This window comes from Hylaeus volcanicus, chromosome 1 (genome assembly GCF_026283585.1).
Source record: "Hylaeus volcanicus isolate JK05 chromosome 1, UHH_iyHylVolc1.0_haploid, whole genome shotgun sequence".
NCBI classification, from domain to species: domain Eukaryota; kingdom Metazoa; phylum Arthropoda; class Insecta; order Hymenoptera; family Colletidae; genus Hylaeus; species Hylaeus volcanicus.
This window is the reverse complement of record NC_071976.1, coordinates 2721980-2744659: the sequence shown is the minus strand read 5'-3', so window position 1 is coordinate 2744659 and position 22680 is coordinate 2721980. Positions and strand designations below refer to the sequence as shown.

General features: G+C 45.5%; 2 protein-coding genes and 1 long non-coding RNA gene across 6 annotated transcripts in view; 1 reads left to right on the top strand and 2 right to left on the bottom strand.

Annotated features, from left to right (window-relative positions):
* Positions 1-10360, bottom strand: part of LOC128882158 (putative transcription factor SOX-15) — a 43648-nt gene extending 33288 nt beyond the window's left edge. For all 3 annotated transcript variants that reach the window (XR_008458303.1, XR_008458305.1, XM_054133734.1), the window contains exons 1-2: positions 9348-10360; positions 2224-2637 (exon numbers count right to left, since the gene is read on the bottom strand). Coding sequence is in view for 1 of the 3 variants with exons in the window: in XM_054133734.1 (XP_053989709.1) it covers positions 2224-2390 (167 nt within the window). In the remaining 2 variants the exon portion in view is untranslated. The remainder of the gene's footprint in view (positions 1-2223; positions 2638-9347) is intronic.
* The window catches only part of LOC128882197 (out at first protein), a 59646-nt gene extending 37628 nt beyond the window's left edge, over positions 1-22018 (top strand). Inside the window, exon 4 of the mRNA XM_054133797.1 lies at positions 21842-22018. Coding sequence (XP_053989772.1) covers positions 21842-21852 — 11 coding nt within the window. The 3' untranslated portion in view covers positions 21853-22018. The remainder of the gene's footprint in view (positions 1-21841) is intronic.
* Positions 18191-21547, bottom strand: LOC128882227 (uncharacterized). Of its 2 annotated transcripts, none has more exons than XR_008458317.1 (3): positions 19656-21547; positions 19432-19582; positions 18191-19335 (listed from the first exon to the last, which is right to left on the bottom strand). It is a non-coding gene; the product is annotated as an uncharacterized LOC128882227 (long non-coding RNA). The 2 variants fall into 2 exon arrangements; XR_008458315.1 differs by having other exon boundaries at positions 18191-19582; positions 19656-20152; positions 20239-21546.
* Positions 22019-22680: the final 662 nt, after the last annotated feature.

Sequence of the window (22680 nt, the reverse complement as noted above, 5' to 3'; positions counted from 1 at the left end):
TTTCAACGAGGATGCTCGAGACGCGTCAAATGTGGAAGCACGATGAAAATATACATCATTCCTTGACACTATGAATCTAGGCTACGAGAGTTACTCGCCAGGACATGTGACTGAATATCGTGACATGGTTCGCGATCCATGCGACGGCCGCGAGCAACGGATGGAACCGACCGGAACAATTTTAATGAAGATGATCTTCGTCGCCAGGAAGCGCCATCGCCAGTTGAAAAGTCAATCCAGCCACGGCTCTGTTTTTCTTTCCTTATTTATTCTCTCCTGAAAACACGTTCCTTCCGCGGACGAGAATAGCGATTCTAGTTTGACCGCAAGTTATGCTCGTCTAGGGATGTCCTCGACATCTGCTCTAACTATAGCGAGGGGAACAGAAATATTCCTTGTTGCTGTAGAAGCCAGTTTACAAGACCATTTAGCTGCCGAACTAAAAATCGTGAAAGTTTCTTCAAGCCACAATTTCGTCCAGAGGACTAGATAATTTTACATTTGACAAAGTATTTAATTTTTTTAGTCCTGTAGAAAATTTCTGTCAGCTATTTCTGCGTGACGTGACGAACGTGTTAATAATCACTGTGCCCTATCTGCAGTTGCAAGAAGCGACGGGGACAATCACACGCGACACTTACGCAACAGATTCTCTGTTACAACCATTTCCTGCCGATAGTATTTTGTTATAACAGAAAGGAAAGAACACGCGCGCTTTTGTCTGGGAGTGTATCGCGACTGATCCATCGCATCGCGGAACAGGCTATCCCGGCGCCGACGTCTAACAATCTGGAATGTTTAAAGAGGAGACTTTTCTCCCGTTTGGTTACGCCAATTCGACGTAATAACAGTGAGATATTGAATACGAGCGTAAACTGCAATTTAATCGACTCTCCGGCCACGAATGTCTGCGGGACATGGAGACTCGGCTCGAAAGGGTAAACGTGAACGATGAAAATTCTCCAAGAAGGGAAACCACCGTGGCATCGAAAAGGGGGGTACGATGGGGAACGCGTCTCTGAGCCCTGTTCGCGGACTTGCGCGGATCAACGATAGCGATTGGCGATTACGTTAACCAAACACCGCGGTGCACGCCCCTGCAATTTGCCCGAGGATCATCTTCCCCTAATCGCCGCGCTAATAACAGGATTACGGAGCCCTGGCCGACGAAGTCGTATACTTATCCCTAATTCGCTGTATCGTTATTAATATATATAATACAATTGAGAACGTCTCCTGGCCGCGATAAGGCGACCGTACAGCCGCAGTTGGGGCACGCGCGAATTCGCGAGGCGACGGGATCGATTTCATTTTTCGCGAATTTCGGTACCGCGATCGTCGGCCTCCAATTTTCGAAATCGACGAGTGTTGGGCGAGAAACTGTGCCCCTAGCTGGGATATTAATTGATTTTTGAGCGTGAGCATCGAGGAATCAAAAAAATAAGCGTAGCATTGAGAAAAGTAGGTGAAATAAATTTCGGCTTCCCTAAGTCATTTAAAAAAAAAAAAAATGATTCATGAAGATGACCAATGCAATTCGACGATCCTGTCCAGTTATCTACGGCGAGACGGACTTATTCCTTAACGGTTTTCATTTCTCTCGTACCATGACTAACGTGTGAAAAAATATGCAAACAACCGTTTGTGCATACATAATTGACTCATTCTACTTCTGCTCCGTGAACTCCCCCGACCTATCTCTCTAGCGCACTGGAAAAGAAATCAGCGCAAAAACAACAGCGAATAAACATGAACATCTCGTGCCAGCGACGATCCATAAAAGTGTCAGGACTTTCAAACGCTAATTAATAACGTCTCGTTGCAAACATCGACTCCGTTCGAGGGGGGACTTAATTGCTCTCGAAACCCAGTTCACATGATTGTTGGATTTCAAATTTAACCGAATAGGGACATTAATTATCGCTACTGCGACCCAATTATGAGACAAGTGAGAAATGAGAGAGCGAGCTCAGATTTAATATTTATACGTGGAATACACGTACAACTATTCCGTTGAACAGAACAGACTCATTGGTCCCTTCGAGTGGCCCAACTGAGTTCGACCAGTTCAGAGATCACCTTCCAATCCCGATCGATCGCTGTATTTCGAGTCATCCCTCGTTCCAATCAAATTTTGCCCATCTCTGACCGCTACTATCGCGAACAACTACTGCTCCAATATGCAAGGAACAATTTGTTTACGTGTATGGTTCGTGTACTCACGTGTAGTGGGAGTAAGAAGGGCTGGCCTGGTCGATGTGCGCAGCCGTCGTGAGGCCTTGCACGATGGCAGCCGAAGGATCCCTAGCTGGCGAGGAATTTTGAGCCCCCGGTACACCGTGGTGGTAGCGCTGGCACATTTCGGCCAAATTCCACCCATGGGCATCCATATATTAACACTGCTTCTCTATTCTTTGGCGTACCATCCATTTCACACGCGTTGTGACACTCCCTGTTCTTGGTCCTCCCCGTTCTTACTTTTATTATTCACTTGTCGTCGATCACAGGCGAGTAGGCGCAACGCAAACCGCGACGAAAGACACTCGCGCAATTATCGTCCATAAGCTGCCACGGTACTCGAAACATCGCGCTCGCAGACCTCGCGATTCCTCCACGATGGATCCTCTCTTCAAGCCGCTGGAAACAAAACAGATTCGTTAGTGCACAGGTGGTTCTCGATGCTTTTCATGGATCAGTTTGGGGAAAGAACTGTTCCGAATAGGTTTCAGAGGACGGCGAACATAGGACGTGTGATATACAGGGTTTTCCAAGAGAAGCCTCAAGGTCAGAAGCTTCAGTTATTTCTGAGTAACTGGAAAGGGTTTATTGAGAATTACCTTGTACGGTAGATACAGGGTTTTGTGTAGGTAGCTGGATTTGTATTCCAAACAATAGAAACGAGAGAGGAGAATATATATTGTTTCGAAGCGTGACACTCGTATTCCCGTTCTGCTGACTTCAATCTGATACGCTCTATTTTTAATAAAAAATACTACAGAGTCGTCATGGCTAAATATACGCGCTATTAATCATCCTTTATGAAAAGTGACAATACCTAAACAATCTCTATTACATAGATTATATAGATACAGGGTGATCACTCTTCGTATCAGGCATATCTATTATCTAAAACTTGGGATACCACGAGACGTAGACGTAGACGTCGAAAGGTTAAATAGAAATCCTCCGGTAGAAGACGATGATTAAAACTCGAAGCGTTAAACGCGGGTCGGGGTTGAAATTGGATCGATTTCAGCCTTAACCTTTTTCTCTATTGGAATAGGTGCAACTCGACCACCGTATCGATACCGATTACAGTCATCTCGGCGATTTCCCGGTACAGTAGTGATTAACGCTCGATCCGTTGATCCTCGAGTGGTAGTCGATCGATATCGCGAACCAGATACCGATGATTATCTACTATCGCGTTTTGAACCCTTCTATTAATCCAACTCTATTACCAGCTCATCGCTGTTGAAATTAACTAGACACTTTCATTAACCTAGGCATTATACCGTGATCGATTCGACTGTTACGCAACGAGCATTCGTGATCTCTCTATTCGTTTCGTGATCCTACTTAGAATCGGTCATTTTATTTTACATTTTTTTTTTTCGTAACCTTTAAGGCACATCGACAGTCAAGGGGTCGAACACGAACTCAAAAGAATTCTCGTTAGTTTTATCGTACGCTGGACTTATTAGTCGCTCGTCAACTATTTTATTTTTCTTTTTCGAAAATGAAGCGGTGTCGACACAAATCTTTTTGGACAAAATATTTATCAATGTTGTAGAATAACCTAAAAAAATTTCCTTTAGATTTTCCTTCGCTACGCGATCCTACAAGTACATATTTTGTAAATGGAGATGCCACGAGCTAGACTAATTTCCTCGGTAATAATTCCCATAGAGCAATTCTCGTATCTAGTTCCTTCGAGCGATTCCTACAACTTCCTGGTTAGCAATCAATTGGAAATGACTCACGCGATAGCCAAATGTGAAATACGTGTTTTTGATATCCGATAATTATGTATACTTCAGTGCCCGCGGTTGACGAACGATCCAATTAACGGTTAAATAGGCTGCCAATAATTTGGTCGTTTAAGTGGCGCGCGCTGGCCGATTCCAGCCGCCTTGAAGTAATAATTTCCTTCGGGAATTAATCGTCGACTACTGGGTCGGGCCAGGGGGAACAACGCCGTTTTCCTCGTCGCCGTACCGATTGGGTGTTAATCACGCCGGTGACCACGATATATCGCGCACCGTCCAATCGACGATAAATTACTAACGAGTTATCTGAACGGTCGGACAGTAAAACGCTGCGTTTCTCTTTCTTTGGTGACGCAATTAACCGTACGGGAGAGTTGCATACGTTTTAGCACCTAAAACTATGAAACCAGATACCGAGCGCGCGCGGTGCTCGATTACAAACGCGACCCCGCGTATCCTTCGCGCGTTGCGAACTTTATAAATGAACCCCGAAGTTACGTTCGTTTCGTCTTGTAGCTACAGGGAGGCGTTTTTACGCTTCGGCAAAGTCAACGACACGCAAACACGTCGCGGAGTCCGTTTACCCTACGATGATTTCAGCATCGAGTCGAGAATCCTGCATCCCCTCCATTGCTGGAAGAGGATTTCAATTAAAATAACACCCAAGTACATGCTGGCAAGCACGCTTTTCATAAACGCGACAAACTTTACGATACACAGGCGATAATTTGCATTGTACGCAGAAAATTATGATAATATTAGTTCCCTGGTATTAAAAATAACAAACAACTAAGATAACATTCAAACTGATTCATTTACTAAAGCTAGTAACTGACAGATAGCCAGGTGCTACCAGGTGGTTTACCGAAAGCCTTTCGGATTGTTTTTCATGTAGAATCTTAGTTGCATTAGATAAGTGCTAAAGAACAATTATCCTTGTATCGTTATAGATAATATAATTAACGATACAATAATAATACATCGCTACAGATACTATAATTAATGATATTGTATCGTTAGTGCGGATAAATACGTCGAACAGAAACCTCCTTAGCAACCTAATCGAGTTCTAATTGAAGATGACACCTTTTCAAGAAAATATTATCACCTGAATTTCCAGAATTGCAGTACGTTTGCTTTCTCTAAATTGCTAGAACTCGGATCATTCGAGCATCCGAGGACCCAGCCACGAGCCTAACTCTCCGCAGTTTTCCCAAGTCCATTTTTCCCCAGTCGATTTACTTCAAACGATCGTCGATTACTGTTACGTTGTTCCCAAAAACGTCGAACCAGGGGAAACGAAACGGCAGTCGGCCGCATTAGAAAGTCGCCTTAGCCACGGGCAACGTTGATTTACAATTTCCAGATTTTACTAGCACGGTATATCGAACAATCTCGCGCTGGTAATTGTACGCTCATTACGCCGTTTGCGTATTATTTGCTCTCCACGCGAGACCAGGCACCCGCGAGATGGAAGATGCGTTATCGCCCTCGCGAAAATCGCCGAACACGGTTCGTCGTCGTCGCGTGGAAACGAAACGAAAACGAAGAAACGAGCGGCACGCTCGCTCACCGCCAAACCGATAATTTAAGCAGAACTTTTTCAACGCGACATCGTTACGCGACTCCGCAGGCATTCCGTGTGTCTTTCGTGCCTTCATCCTTGTAATGACATACAACGCGCGATCCAACGAATATATCGCGTATCGATCTGGCATTATGATTGTTATTGCGTTATGCCTTCGCCGCAATTGAGACCTCGCGACGCGTACGTGTGTCTTCGTTTTCTGAGGCAGAAACCTTCTAAGGGGAACACAACCGAGCGACTGTCTGCCAAAGGTCGTAGCTGCTACCAAAATTGGAGAACTTCGTACATCTGTGTTTATAGAATTTTCGTAATTTCAGGACAGAATTCTTTGTGTCGATCTCTGAAATTTATAACTTTGTTATATTCACGATCTGTATATTATGACAAAAGGTGACGCACGCTCTCACCGTCGAGTATATCACTTGGTCTAAGTGAGCATATCTTTGCTATTATCAGAGATTACCTCTTTATCAGATTCCAGTAAATAATTACTTTCGAAGGTGTCATCGTTATCTTTATCTGAATACATCGACATATTTTTGATTATTTTCTCACAAAGGGTTCTACCGCTAAACTTTCTTTTTCCGTGACACTATTCGAGTGTCCTCAGTTTTTCTCAAACAGGATGCATACAAACCATAAAGGAAACTGTAAAACTGTAAACTTGAATTCGCTAAAGTACAATTACGTTGCAGACATCGACTTCGAGATCGAATCAATCTTATCACTCTGTGTTTCATTGATATCGGTAGCACAACACGTTGTTGTACGTCAAAACGAAAACTGATACCGCACAATCCATTCTTAAATACAAATTCAATAGACGTTGACCGTCTCTTTCCACTTGAAAAGAAAAATAAGTTCGGTTCGTAGCGTCGTGGATTTGAAAAATAGAAATCGATAAATAGCAACCAACGAAGGCACATTTTTGAAACCAGGTTACATAAAAAAAAGAATTTATGCTGATTTGTATCTCAATACGAAATCTCATATACTTCCTAAGCCGATACACGATTCCCATTAGCGTCTCGTAAGTCCTCGCAGTCGTCTCGCCCGACATCAAAGCCTCCCGTGCCAAATATAAATTCATTCTTCAATTTCAATTCGATTCATCGAGAAGGATCGCCCCGTTGCTCGCGTTACGTCACGATATTCGCCACACCCCGTATAGATCCCCGATTTATTCGCGCGACGCGTGCGCCGGTTCGGTTCGACTTTATCACCGCTATAAGTCCGATACAGACTAAACCAAGTTTCACGTTACGTTCGGTGGAAAACGATCCGCGCAACGCCATTTTCTTCCTGATTTTCGATGATCCACGGTCTCGTTATCGCGCTATTGATCCCGTACCTCTCAATCTCATGACGGGACGCGTTCAATGCGGCTTACTTAGACGCTTTCGCTTCCGTCACTCGCGGATAGGGTTACCACATCTAAATCATCGACAAAGAATACGCTATGCACACGCTTTACCCGTGTATGGTATTAATTTTAGTTCAGACGGCAGAAAAGAAATTATCTCGCGTTATTTACGCGTTGGAGAAGGAGGAGAAGGTTGGAAAATCCTGTACCTAGTTTATTTATGTTTCTGAGGTGTCGTAGTAGTGGTCGTGAAGTAAGAAACGTAAGAAAGTAAGAGGTAGAAGTGTGTAGAAATTTTGTGTATGGTTATAAATCGTGTAGGTTTCATAGAAGCTTTGAATTTTTCATTTTTATCAAGGAAAGACGAATTCTGATAAGGGTAACATTGAGTCAATCGACTACGATGAGCGAAAAATAAGTGAAAAATGAGGGAATAATGAAACTATTATCGTAATCTGTTTGAAAAGATATAAGTTCATCGTATCGGTACAGTGGTTAGGAACGATCGGAGTAGACTGTTACAGCAACGTACTACGAGGTCGTTCGATTAATATGAGGAATGCACGTCTCGATGTCGCAAGCCTGAATTTATTATGCGCTGGTAAAATTCAGAAGTACGCAGACTTGTAGCCGTGCTAGCAATCGAGCCTGGTCAACGCACTTTTGGAGGAAAAACCAACGTTGATTGTTTGCTAATTGTTGGCCAATGACGCGGGTCTCGAGTTCTACGCAGCGGAAGTTGTTGTTTGTTATTAGTCGACTGTTGAATTCGAAGAGCGACAGAATGAATCGAGTTGAAAAATGCACGGGAACACTTCAGAGATTCTCTAACATTCGGAACTCTCGCTCGCTGACGCTCCCAGAAATTCTCTTGTTTGTTTATACTCCGAAACAAAACATTGTGGAAGGAAAAAAATTTGATACCGCGGCTGCTTAGAAATCGGGGAAGACTTTCTTCCGGACGCGTTCGCGGTTCGATTTTCGACACGCGGCATGGCACGGCCCGATCGGAATCGGCGGCGATATCTCGCGCGCGATCGATCGGCTCACGAACTCGGTTATCGAGGCTCGGATCGCCGTTAACGAAGGTTTCACGGTGGATTTTCGAAAAATCGACTCGGACCGCGCGCGCTGCCTCGTTTCCTCGCCCTCTCTCTTTCCCCCCCGCGTCTCATTCTCTCTCGCGTCCACCCACGCGCGGCGGCGGAACGACGAAACCGGCCGCCGGCTAAGAGAGAGTGTATTTCTCGCTTATTATCCTTTCCTTCGATTTCCTACCGTAAGGAAAAAGAACACTGGCTCGGATGGTGGCGTACGTATCGACGGTATCGTCGGTGCCCTCGCTTCCCAGCAAAATTCTAGTTAAAAATTTCGAACAAGACGAAAAGCTGAATTTTAACCGCGGAAAGAAATGTTGGGAACAGTTGTTCGTGGAAGTACGCGGAAACTTGATACAGTTAATTTCTAGAAGACGCTTTTAAACACACTTTTCTCAAGTGAATGGAAAAATGCGCGAAACAGATAATTATTGCAAATAAGAACTGCGTACCAAAGTTTGAAAAAGTTCAGTGTTAAAAAGTGAAAATCTTAATGGCCCTCTGGAAAAACTCTCGGTCCCAATGCATAAATCGTTGCACGGTGTTCTTATTCGTCGCCTATTGCTCGAAGAAAACTTTGCCCATCTCTGGGTGTGACTCACGCGCGGTTAACTCCGTGCTATGTCCCGGAGATTTACAGCTCATTACCGATTTCATAGCCCGGAGTCACGAGCGATCGAATGTAACCTCGAAAATCTAGTCGACGGCGCGCGTCGATGCGGGACAACCCGCTGGTCGCGTGTCGATCGGATTTCCGCGCGCGGAAAGCTAGGTCTCCAACGCGAATCCACGCTAGCTCGGTCGTAACGACTGGCGGCGATCGGTCTCCTCGATAATAGACATTCCCGAGATTAACGTTTCCGTTAATCGTCGTTACGATAATCGATTTATACTGTAATCGATAACGAGCAAGATTAACTTGTAGCGACCGTTCCGCGGCGGTTATTTCATGGAGCGAACTTGTGCTTCGTCATAGTGAAACATTTCATTCCGCAAGCTAAATTCGGATTTCTATTCAACGAGGCACGAATAAATCTATAATGCTAGTGTGTCATTTCTCTTGGAATAGCCTGTATTGGTCTGTATTGTATTGTATTGTATTGTATTGTACTGTATTCACTCTTGGAAAAGATTCAAAAGAGACTAAGTTGTTGACACTGACTTTCATGTTATCTTTCCTAACTAAATCGTTTTATAACGAAGAAACATGTTACTTGATGTTTCATTTCGTCTGACTCCACTACTTCCTCCAAAACACTCAGCCAGTAACAAACAACATTTTACTCAAACCCCGTCAAACTAAGACTTACCAAGAAATGCGCGCCAAACGTGCTCCTTGCTCAATCTCTGACCTCCTACAGCGATCCAAAGCTGTCTAGATCCTCGTCGATCCCCACGATGCTTCACAGATCTCTCGAACACCTTCCTCGCTCCAAACAAACACCGACCAACATCAACCGCCAACTATCGAACATCAGCGATCCAGCACGGTTCCGCGAATCGATCTGGTAATAAGACAGCCGGCGCGTACACCAGAGGACAATCTTCCCAGAACGTCACCAAGATAAGTCACCGTACCTTAGAGGTGGTCCCGTGGGCGCGCGACGCAGCCCCCGCGGTCCTCGGGCGCGTTCGTCACCGGCGACGATCGCAACGCAAGGGCTCGGTCATACCAACGATTTCTCGATCGCTCTACGGTTCGATCCCCGCGATAAAAAGCACCAGGGCCCTATGTATCGTATCGGTGTTGGTCGCGATAAAATTGTCAGATCGGCACTCCACTGTTTCTCGGCCCTGGACGGGAACTCGTGGGCGGTGGTCGATACGACCCAACGATATTCGGTCGTTGTAAAGTCACTGGCACGTAAACACTGAGGATCCACGCGCACGACCGCCAACAGGTCCGCGTCAACCGCTTCGCGCTCGTGGAAATGTCAAACGACGACGTTGGCTCGGTTCACCGTCGCGCCGGCGGCCGTCGCCCGCGTGGGGGTGTGACATAATACAACAGCAATCTGGGATTTAGAGCGTCGATCTAGCCGGTTGTCACGGAATTCGAGCGTATCGTTCGATTCTCACGAATGTGCCTCGACCGCTGACTCCAATCCTTCTCCACTGTCAACAAACTTGTCTTCGGTTTCGGAGAGTATCTCTTGGCGTATTTCTGCGCTGGATGTCTTAGAAACGTAGCGATATGAGAAGGACGAAGTGAACAGGGCGCTGATTCACGAGATATCGGCGTTGGTCGGGCGCGTGTGTCCAACTCGGTCGCGGCAGCCGGCGCGGCTGACTATCGCGTGTTCCGTGGTGCACGACTCGAGCGCTGACTGAAGTCGAGCGCGCCGTGAGGTGAGCGGAGGTGACTTGCGACTCGACTCGACTCGACGGCACTCGACTCCCATCGACCGTACTCGACTCGAGTCGATCCAGCCCGAACAACCGATTCGGCCCAGTGGCGGCGGCTAAACTTTCCTTCGAGCTGTACACACGCAGCGTCCCGCAGTGGGTGTACGTAACGATCCTGGTAATTGTAAATATTACCTATCAGTCGAGCGAGGACGTTGCAGGGCGAAATTGGAAGAAGTTTGGGAGAGGTCTAGACCGTGCCGAAAGGTGTGCTACGTTCGTCATCTCTCCATCAGGTGCGTATTGTACACCGACTCTATGTAATAGTTTGGATATCGAATACTGATACTTTTAAAAAAAACATGTTTTATTAATAGAGAGTATGTATACGCTGATTATCACGCGATAGTCACGGTCAGAGATGAGCACAGAGTTCAGTGTAGCGATAGCTCGGATTGGAGCGTGTTCCCGAAACAGGTCAATCTCAATTGGGTCGCTCCAAACGTGAAGCTTCTAACGATTCAACGATGTTTCCTCTGATTGCTATGTATCGTACATTAAAACACCTTAAATAGTTTTCACGTAATAACCTAATGCAAATAAATCGGCAGCACCACGAGACGTTTTCATGCCCCCATTGGCCACAAATCAAGTACGTAAGTTTCTGTGGAATAAGAGCCGTTCGATACAAAGGTGATCTAAAAGCCTCGCGCCGCGCACCAAGGCAGGAGATTGTCCTTTTTGAATTTCCTCGGGGCTCCGTAATGCCGTGTTACATAATTGAAAGCGTAGGAAGCAGATTGATTAACACACACGGGAGGAGAAAGGTTCGCGTCCGTATAGATCGGTGGTGGCTTTTATGCGATTCGCGCGAAGCGACTCTAGGAGGCCACGTGGGTGTCATCACAAGCGCGCGATAAAAAAGAATAAAAGTCCTGGAGATTATAGACGTTGTACCGTCTCGGCTTGCAATATACGACCCGGTGCTGCCTCGCCAATATCGCGGAAAGGAGGAACGACGTGACAATGAGACGCGAATTACGATTTCCTCCTCGATCAAATTCGAAACGAGGAGCGACCTTTACCGGGGCCATTTAATTGAGTTAGGTCTCTTCTAATATCAAGGTTCCAGTGCTAAACGTCGCTCAAAAATAACCCTTTACTTTTTTCTTCGGATATTCGTTCGACTTAGAGATGCTCAGAGATTCTGTACCAAATTCAATTGTGCGTAATAAATAGCCGAGAAATCTAATAAATATCAATCTCTCTCACCCTCGTCTTCTGCAACCTCCATCGATCTCTGGCTACCCGACCAAGATCACTGGGTAATTATGACGCTTTATACATTCCGCCCGTTTCTTGCGTTAACCCATCTGGCTCGCTTTGACGCTTCGTTAACGCTGTACGCTTCGCTACGGGTAACTTTACATCCACGAAAGTAAGAACGAGCCCGGCGCGTTAATTATCGGGAAACACGACAGGCCTGACAAGCGGCGAGGAATTATAATTCAATTAAAGCCGGTGTCGCGGAAACGGCGATACGTTTTTCAGCCCTCCGCGGCTCGAGTGAAGCGGAACCTTTCCGTCAGGGGACAGGCGACGTCTTCTATTCTTCGGTTGTCGTCTTCCTTTTCAGCCTGGGCTCTCCTTGCCATTCGCTCAGAACGCTCGACGGGGACAATCGAAATAAGTACAGATAAACAATTCGAGTCTTAACGACGAGCAATTTATCGACGAGGATTGCATCCTCCGGATCTGTAATAATTAAAATCGGTACACGCGTGGCGAGATATTTACGGAAAAGAAAATCCTATAGAACGGTTACTCTTAAATCGGAGAAGACGATTGAAAATCGTTTCGAATAAAAGTGCAAGTGGCCTGGCTATCGTCAGGCGAATTCTACAAACAACATGGCAGAAGATGCATGTATCAAAAGTTAACGGTGCAATCCTTTTGTGTGTTTCACGTGGGAAAGGTTCCCCAAGTGTTATTATGATTGTTCAGGGAAGGTAGCTCTTCCTTCATCGTTAGTACGCGAGGGCAATGATATACGTGTGCAGAAGTGTTTGTATTCGTGTGTGATGTCTTTAATTGGAAACGAGGTCTCAGCCCCTCTCACTTGGAACCCTCCTCGGGTATTTAACAGTAATTAACGTTTTATCATGCTGCTTATTATTAAATCACCTTTTGATGTAAGATTACTATCGATATGTAAACTCTTGAGCGGGGCCCTACGTCAGTTTCGTTTAAAGACTTCGTACACAATCCTACATGAGGGAGGGAGAGGAAATTAAAGTGAATTGAAGATTGATAGAGAAGCAACGTTGACGATTTAAAATAAATTAATTTAAGAAGAGCTCGAACCTTGGCAGCGTTAGAGGCTCGTCTACGGGATACCAATGCCTTGAAAATGGTATGCGCGAAGCGGGTCGACGCGCAGGGACGAAACGCAACAATAAACGGAAGAAGAACGACATTCAAAGAACCGTAAAGTAAACCGAGAAAAACATGATGCTCGGTCGGCCTTCGTTCGCCTGCTCGTACGCGCACGAAACAGCGTAAGTGCGTTGTGCTCGTTAATGCGTTAGGAAGCGACTAATGTCTGTCTATGGATATAAATATTTATACGCCTCAGACGGACCGTGATAAAAGCGAGGCGACATCAGTGCCCGCTACGAAGCAGCGCCTAGGTATCCCGCGAAAATGAGCATCCTGGAAAAAACGATTACTCACGCCCGGCCGCGCGGAGAAAACGCTTATCGACGAAATCAACATACCGCTAGGTGATTTATCTCGCGACAACTGACAAGTCAATTCCGTTTACTTGAAAAATTTCCAATAAACACGGCTCTTCCAAGGCGAATCCATTCACGAGCTGGTGAACTTTGTTTCAACACCTCTCGCGATCGAATGTGTTCCCTTTGGAGCAGATATGGGCAAAATTGTGCTCGAATAACAGGATAAACATTTGAAATTTTAAATATATTGTTGCGATACATGGAGTGTTTGGATTATTGATACTATTACCTGAATCTACGATTAATGGAAAGAAGTTGAAGCTTCCTTTGTCCACTGCTTCCGAGACGATCACCTCGTTGCCAGCGTTAACAGTTTCACCACCGTGCAAGATTGCGTTCTAAAGTTAGGGGGTATCAGGTGACCTGGCTTTAGTCACGCCAGAGTCAACATAGTTCTCTGTTTCTATTCATATCAGGACACGGGCCACGTTAAATCGTTTGAGCCCTATGTTGTGCATTTCTGTTCTACTGTATTCTAATAATATTCGAACAGTCGCGTGTGCGAATCGCGGTGGAGCCTCCTTGATCCGTGAGAGGTGACGAACGAATGACTCAAATTGATGGTCTGAAAGGGAACGGTATAAAGGAGATAAAAAAATGGACAATTTAATCATCCTGCGATTAAATGCTTGCGTCCTTTAACTATCAACGTATCGATGTAAGGTATCACTGTAAAAGCTTTGATTAGATTCTAAAAAAAGACTCGAGAGATTGATTCATCGAGAACTTGGAAGTCGTATTCTGCGGAGGAAGAAACACCTTTCGCGGAGGTGTACTAGGTCAGACGTTATAATCGCCCATCGTGATAAATGCATTTTGAAAGAAAGATTATCAAAAAATATTAGAGAATACGTTTTGGAGTCAAAGACCAATTTTCACATATTTCTCGATTAATTTCAAGAAATTACCCGCAATTCTATCGAAACGTCCAAGTAACCTACCCAAAGGAGCCTACTCGCGCTCGTAAGTTTCACTTGGTACCAACACCCGATCGAAATTTCAAACGTTGCGCGATTTCGCATCGTCTTCAGGATTTAGGAAAGCGACGGTAGCCGGTGTACATCGCAAACGGCAAGGACAAGAGAGCCGCGATCCAGTCGGTGGCGCGGCAAAGCAGCCGCGAGTTCGAGGCTGCGCGAGTGTAGTCGCACAGACGGTGCGCTCGTCGTCGATCGGTGGCTCTAGCCTCTGGAGGCAGAGAAGGAGCCAGCGTCCCTCTGAACAAGGACGGCGTCGCGGCGTACACGGTACGCAGGTATAGAAAATCTCTCTCCTCGAAACGAGGTACCTGGGAGCCTAAGTCCCTGGAAGAGGAACGAGGACGGAGATCTCGCGGAAGGTGCGGCGGATTAAACGCTGGAGAGGGACGCTGAGGCAGCGATGGAGCGGAGAGAGAATATGAGAAAGGGCGAGTAGAGGGAAAGAGAGAAGGAGAGAAGAAAAATGCGCGGAAAAAAGACAGGTGTCCCCTGGCGGAGGATAAGAAGGCGAGGAGGGATAAGAGAGAGTATCCGCGAGAGAGGGATATGGTACAGCGAGTGGCGTGCATTCTCGCGCGCACGCTGCCTCCCCTCTAGCGTGCACGCTCCTCGCGTGCACGTGCAGCGTGAGTAGAGCTGCGCGTGTGCGTGTACAAAGTAGGTCCACGAGAGTCGGCGGAGAGAGAACGGGCGAATGAATATCGCCGTCCCCTCGCGGCCGGTGCGACCAATCCGCGCGTAGCGCGAGCTGCGTGAAGGCGGAACGCGGCCTTCTTCGCGTATATCTGCGTATTTATTATTCAGTTTGCAAATACGTGGCAAAAATGATCTCTCCCCGGCCGCCTTGGCGGCTGGATGCGCCTCCGCTAAGCGAAGCCACGACGGACCCGGCGCGGAGGTGGAGCCACGAAGGTAGGAGCAGGGCACCAGACGGAGATATCGGCCGTTAATTTGTTAGAAACGCCACCAGGCACGGCCGATTGCACCGAGCCTGGCTGTATATACGTGCCCCATCCGCCGTGTGTTGCGAACCAGGGGACAGAACCGACGGCAAGTCCGAACGGGAGAGGACATTTTCTAATCGCTGTTCTAGCCACGACAAAATGTCCAGGGACCTCGACTACCTCGTCAGGTGTCATCGTCAGATACCGATTCACCCTTTGTTTCGACATTGTTTTCGTAATTTACGTTAGGTCTACTCTGATTATAGTTTTTGGGGAGTATGTCGCGTACTCCAATTTCAAGTACGATCAAATGTTTTCTCCGCATTCCGAGGATACCTATTTCCGCGCTTAAAAATACCTGAACAGTTAGAGAAATCAATATTCTTAGCAACGAATCGAAATTTAGCATAAACAGACATCGTCGTCTCCCCCTCCCCGCTCAAATGCTGATTCTCCCGTGTAAAAGTTCAGACGTCGGAAGCTTCTAACGTTCGACGCACGGAATCTTCACTTCCAAGCCATATTTTCGATGAATTTCAAACCTCGCAGCATGGAAACTCTTGACAGGTCTTGAGAGTTGTAAGCAATCTTGATAAATTAGACATTTTTCACGAACGAGTCGTGGAGTATTCGAGTAGCATTGATGTACCGCGCATATATGTTTTCGTGACGTAGCAACGTTATTAATGAAAGTTCTCGTCGTTCCCTTTAAAACTCTAATCGCGTCTCTGCAATAGGTCGAAACTTTCTCGGTAAACGACTGCCCGCGCAAACTCTTTTAATAAGAAGTATTCCTTTATATAGGAATCAATCGCAGCATCTGGCTAAGACAAAGTTGCCGGATTACCTTTATCGACGAACCTACCAGCCACCCGAGACGTAAATGGCAGTTGTTGGGTAACGAATCATTTTCAACGCTCGGGGAAGTTACTCCATTCCAGTTTCTCCAGAATTTATTGGCCTTTTCAGTGCTTCAAACGTCAAACAGTTAAAGATCATAGAAGTTAGGAGGTGTTGGAGGTGTGCCCTTTAGCATACATTTAGAGATGATATAAATTACGAGTATCTACCCTTTAGCAACCATTCGATAATGCATCAATCCATAAAGGAAGCATATCGAACAGCCTAGTCCCGAAAAAACTACATTACAGAAATTTTCAGCAACAACCTCTGTTTTCCTCCCGCATTTTCCCATATATTGATCGCATTCGAATGCGGCTGGAAGTCCCATCGGAGAGTTTGAGACCTACTCCAAGAGCGTTGTTTCATGGTTCGGCGTCGCGGAATAATCCGCTACTGCTCGAGTCCCGTTGTTGTCGGACTATCGGGAGCCTCATTCTCCATTGTCTTGGATAAGGCTTCTAAAAAAATTCGCATTGATGTCTTCATCGAAACCGCCTCGAACTTCGTGGCGAGGATCCCACAGCGTTTCCGAGCGTCGTAACGCGCGGAACGGCGAGTATGCATGCTTTCTCGTTTGCTTGATCGTGTGTACGTCGTGAAACGGAATCGTAGGACTCGTCGGACTTGTTATAATACGCGAACGATGTATACGATACGAAGAAGATGGTAGTTGGTCCTAGTACAGATTCATGAGTTGAATGAATATTTGAAGAAACTAATAAAGTGTTACATACATATAACAACGCTGCAAATATCTTTCGAAGTGGAGTACTGTTTGGTTGAAACTTCGAGCTCTGATTCGTGTTCCGCATTCTGTACAAATGCGCTTATCTCTGATTAAGTAAATTAAATGCCTTTGTTACGCGTCGAAACGCCGAAGAACGTGGGTTTCGTGACAGAAGTCAGCCGCGAGTCGAGCACGCTTCGTTGGAATGACTCCCTCGCGCGAATTTTTCTATGAACGTTACCGAAGACAACGTATTCCGACATTGTCCGTTAACGCGGCGTGTCTAGTACGCTGGCATTGTATTCCACCGTAATAGATTCACGATCGGAAGATAATCAAACGAACTGTAAAAAGGAGTCGGCTATATTCCTCGCACGAATCCGATGTTGATAAGGCACAGTCGAGCGATTCATTTCCCTAATATGTCTACGCGTCGAATGACAATTGGGAATACCGTTCGCGGTCTCGCTTCTTGTCGTCCCTGGCAGACGGTGAACTCCGTCATCCACTATGAGAGACGTAGCGATGGGATCGATCCAATGACTGCTGGTGATAGGGTGGATTAATCTCTTGGCTAGCGACTGCTTGTAGTGACCAAGACTGTTCAGTTCTTGCTAGTAAAATTGAAATTAACACGTTAGTCGCGACGTTACCTAGAAAATGGGTGAGAGGAGTTTTTATTAAGGCAATCCTAGCTTTTTCTTTCCTCCTTTCTTCGAGACCTTACTTCACCCCGTCTCTCGATTTCAATCTCTCTACAAGCAGAGTTACAACATGATCTATGAGGATCTCATCAGTTCCCCATAGGTCCGTTGAATTCGTTCCTATGGAGAAAGTAGGATTGCGTCTGGACGCATTCATGCGTAAAAAAGAGGACCGTCCCCACCCCTGTTGCGGAAGAACAAGCGTATCGGGTGGTTTTCTTCATGCATTTGCTCGTCCGTGGTCATTTACACCTTCTTCGCGTGTTCCTTGCACGCCATAACATTTCCGCGCGCCACGATATCATCTCCTTTCCTCTGTTCGCCTTGCAGGTTCTTTGAAGTTCGCCTGGTACTTCCTGATCTTAAATACTTAAGGAAATCGCGATTTGATCGTGCAAGCCGCGTTCCTTCTTTCCACGGGCTGCATTGGAACCGCCGTTCCTATCGAATCAACCGCAAAAGCGATCTTCGTGCACGTGGAAGATCCTTGTCGCGATCGATGAGGTTTAACCATGGTTTGGGTGGTTGGGATAGCCAAAAGGGTGATTCTTGGCGGTGAGAAATCGACTGTGGATGTTGAAGACATAAGGATTCTATTGATAGGGGTGAATCTATCACGGTAGTTCTTGGGGAGGTTCAGTCTTGGGTTTAAGAAAGACTTGGTACATAGAAAAGGAATCCTGGAGATTCAACAACAAATGAAAATGTAACTATTTAATCGCATGAAAGTTGATAGTAGATTAATACATAAATCTGTATAATTAAATCTATATAATTTGTTATCCATCGCGTGAATAAAACTGGTTTCGACGAATGATCGGTGGATGGTTTCCAGCATCGCTCGGAGTCAGTGATACGGTCCATCACTGGCCAGACGTCCGCCAAATTTCTGGGGGCTCAACGACGATAACTCTTCTCCTTCTTTTGACACCGCTTGGAATTTTCTAGCGTATATTCCAAATAAATTATCGTATAGTCAGGCTCTGTAATCGGGAAATAATTAAGCCTGGAGCATTCATCGTGGAATCCATCCTGAAACTATAATTAAATTCTAATCTCGTCAGAATTTAGTAAGTCGTAAAGTGATTGTACAACTGGTATGGGTTATTAAGACTCTTTAATTAAGCCTGAAGCAGAATGTATAATGTGATTCTTGTTTCGTGGAGGTACCTCGAGGATTCATGTTTTTATTTCTGTTTCTATTAAAGATTGGATACGTACAAGGTGTCTTGTAAAATCTGGCCATCTCTTTAAGTGTAGATTATAGAAAGTCGATACTTACAAGATTGTTAACGCGACTCTGGTATATTATTTACAAATGGTTTTCCAAAAGCTGCTTTGGAACTTTAGGATATAAATTAAATTTTATCTCGACTCAATGCACCTCTGACTTCACACCCACATATATAGAACACCCTGTACAACGGAATAATTTATGGAGGTAGCAATCTTGTAAACAAGAGCATCGTCGGGCTTTCCTCCCCAATATTTTACCGGTTTAACGATCAATTTCATGCTATTTAAACTCCTTGTTACCCGATTGAACACGTACGCAATTAACATTAATTTAACTGAAGTAAATTTGCCATTTCGTTCGCACGTAGGGATTACGTTAACGGAATAAGAGTGGAATTACAAGCGTGACGTGCTACAAAGCATGGCCAACGATGTGTATCTCACGGATCGGTTCGATCGATGACGCAATGCACTTGGCGTCGCTAAATGACTTCGCCAAATGATCCACAATCAGTGCCGCCCAGACGGTATCGTGACTCGATGAAACATCCGTGGTCCACTTTTGAAATACAACCTCCTTCGTTAACTTTCGTTGCGTCACTCCGCGTTTCGTGGAATGCAAAGCTCCCTTGACTCCAATCAGCAAGTATAACGACACTCCTAGTAGTGTCATTTAGTTATGGTATGCTTGAAAATGATTTTCACGACGGTGAAGTAGCAAACAATATTTATAATTAATGCTTCACTTTAAGATACCCTTTATAAACTGTAGTTCAATTGCTCTCTTCTGTCTTTATTTTTGTATTCAGTAATATGTTGCATTTCCCTGTATTATTCACTATCTTACGTTCACCCTTATCCTTTCCCGCAGTCCACGTTTCCACGCAGTTTTCCTCGCTCCATTTCCCTGTTAAAAAATAAAACAACGCACGGTTCAAAGGTCATGGCATTTTACGCCCTACTTCCTGCGACGCCCGTACCTTCAAACCGTAACGCAACCTCTCCCCGAAGAGAAACGCGACGAATTAGAATCCGCGAGGTTTCACAAACGTCACGCCCGATGTGGCGAACAGACCGAGTAAAGTTTCGAGGCGACGAGGTTTTTACCGAGAATTCCTTTTTCACCTACACGCGGAGCGCCTTAGCGAGCCTCTTCCGGTCGCTGGAACGTCGAAGTTAAATTTTCCAAGGGAATTACCCGCGTGCCTCCTCGTGAAAGCCGTCCCAGGGTCTTCGCCCTCTTCGACTTCTCGTCGCCATTTTGATCGATCCTCCTGCTCCTACGTCGTCCCCGTCGTTGTTCCCCTTTTGTCCACGTCATCGACGATCTCTCGTTATCGCGACTTTCATCGCTCTCGGCACTCATTATTCTCCTCCAGTTGTTTTCAGCATCGTGTCATCGTACTTACTGCCTTCGTCGATCGATCGAGCGACGTTCGCGATACTTTTTCGCTCTTACGATGCCTTCTTTTCATTTCTGAGATGAATTGGATCTAGAAGATTCTTGTACAGATTCTTTGCAAAAAATGTTTATTTTGTGAGAAAACAAAAATGAAGCTATACAGGAGTACAGTAGTGTGTATATCGTACGTTAGTTCGTGACATTGCCGAGTACTTCTCTTCTTCTATTTGTAGCCATTCTATTCGATTTCTTGCATTTTCGTTCAGCCTATCCTCTATCGGTGTTCGAACGTGTCGTTTCTGGAGAACTGGCGCGCCAGTTTCTGCGTCTGTCAGCGATGGGCGCCTGGTGGAGGGGCCCCTGTCTGATGGCGGCCGTGTGCCCTCCACGCTAGGAAATAAGAAATTTTCTTGAGAGATGCGAGCCTCTGCGAGGGAGGAGGCCTAGCCAAGCGAACATAGTTAATTTAGATTGTATCGCGTGAGAAGCAGGAAATGACGAAATATCCTGAGTGCTGACTTATACACCGACGGCACCGTGTGCGCCTGGGCTCCGTTCCTTCGACCGCGCTGTGCTCCTCGACTCCTCGCGACCTCAGCCCCACCGTCCGACACGCAAGGATGATACTCTTTTTTTTTTTTTTCTTCTCTCCTATCCTCGCCTACACGCTGCATCTATTTTTATGTTTTTCGCGATGCTTCCGCGCCGCGTGACCGTGAGAATTTTTGACCTGCCCCCCTGCTCCCCCCCTCCACGAGCGTATCTTTATCCTCGATCTGGACTCTGGCCGATCTCAGATAACAGATTTCGCGGACCAATTCGGCGAGAAAGGCGACGAGAGGTCACTGGGTCCTTATCGAGCCTTTGTCCAGCTGAATGCTCCTTGGGGTGACGTCTCCGCAGGGGGTAGATTCGATAGGGGAGAGAGAGGAAGCCCAGAGAGGTCGATTCTTGAAGAAATGAGCTGGGTTATTGGAGTATTTTGCTGGTGGTAGGTCAGAATGTAGCTAGTTTCGTTGATTTTGATGGGTAGAAACTCAATGGAGAAGAGGGACAGCGCGAGGAGTTGATTTTCTGATAACCCACCGAGTTATTATGTGAATTTATTGCAAAGGAGGCCTGGGATACTTTCAGGTTGTAGAAAACGTTCTTGTAAATGCTTGAAAATAAATCGTTAATATAGTATCGATTGAAACATCGAATCAAGCGTGGTAGAAGTGACGAATCCCGTCCGTCGACTCGTGAACGTTTTTGCAAATCGCAGGCGGACGTGACGCAGGAATAATTTGTCACACTCGATCGGAGACAGAGAGTATAATAAAGGCTGGGTTCCGAGTAGGGCGCAATCGGTTCGGAACAGGTACGCACAAACGCTAGAACCTGCCTTCTTCCTTTAAACGTATAAAAATGTTGGCGAAAAACACGTTTCAGGTATCTCGAGGGGTCGTAGATGCCCCATTAAATATTTATAAATTATCCAAGACAACTGATGTAGATACGGTGGCTAAATGCGTGGCATAAAGCTGGCTTTCCTCCGTTCCACTCCCATGGAGCTTGGTCACCTGAGGAGTTACTATGCCCAATTAACCCTTTGAGAACCGTACGCTGCCCGGGCATTGCCACTTCCGACATTGCAATACTTTTCTCTGTGCTATATTCTTTTTCGAGTTCACCGATAGACCTCTACTCTTTTCTACGCATTACAAATTCATATTTTTGAGGTTCACAAGAAATTACATTTATGACAATTTTATCATGTTTCAGGTGGCGAATAGGCGCGGAGCCTACGTACGTAAGTAATTGGAAATTTCAATAATTTATCGCGGCGAGCGTGCATTAATTCCTCGCATAAAAAATTACCGCTGAGCTGTACCGAAGTCTAATGAATAAAGAAACCTCACGAGGCGTTCTCGGTGTTACGATCGAGCTATGAATCGATCTAAAGGGCACGGAACATCCGTCCAACGATTCCTGTAATTCCTTATCTTCTTAGATTGACGGAGACTCGACGTTGCGCATGTAGGACTCGTTTTTCACACGGGCTATCCGGCGAGGATGTTTTGAAACGTAGGAATTCATTTCTCGTACGAATCGTCGCTTCTAATAAAACGCTTTTCAATCGTTACAAGCAAAAGGAAACTACGGTATTAGGCAATTAATATTCTTTACGTCTGAAGATAATCTAAGATAATCTAAGCACATGGTCGAAGCTGTTACGTAACGTATGAAAAATGAACAACGCTACTCGATGAATATTTCTATTCGTTATTCGTACCGCTCAACTTCAGCGTTGAATAATTACACATTCGAGCAATGAAGTACAGTAACTATGTTCAGAAAAATATTCACTTTTATTAACACTAGGTTTACCGAGATTTCGTATCAAATTTCTGTTAAAGCAGTGCTTCGATAAATGAAGTCGATTTGATCGAATTAATTAGAAGGCTTAGACAAAAATGAATTTGGATGCTTGTATTTTTATGTGGTTCATAATATAAACAGTGAAAATAGGAATGGGTCAAAATGACCTATGTTAAACCTAACCTAGCATTTAAAGCCCGTTTCGAGCGTGTGCATTCGGATCATTATTTGAGAGGCATCAA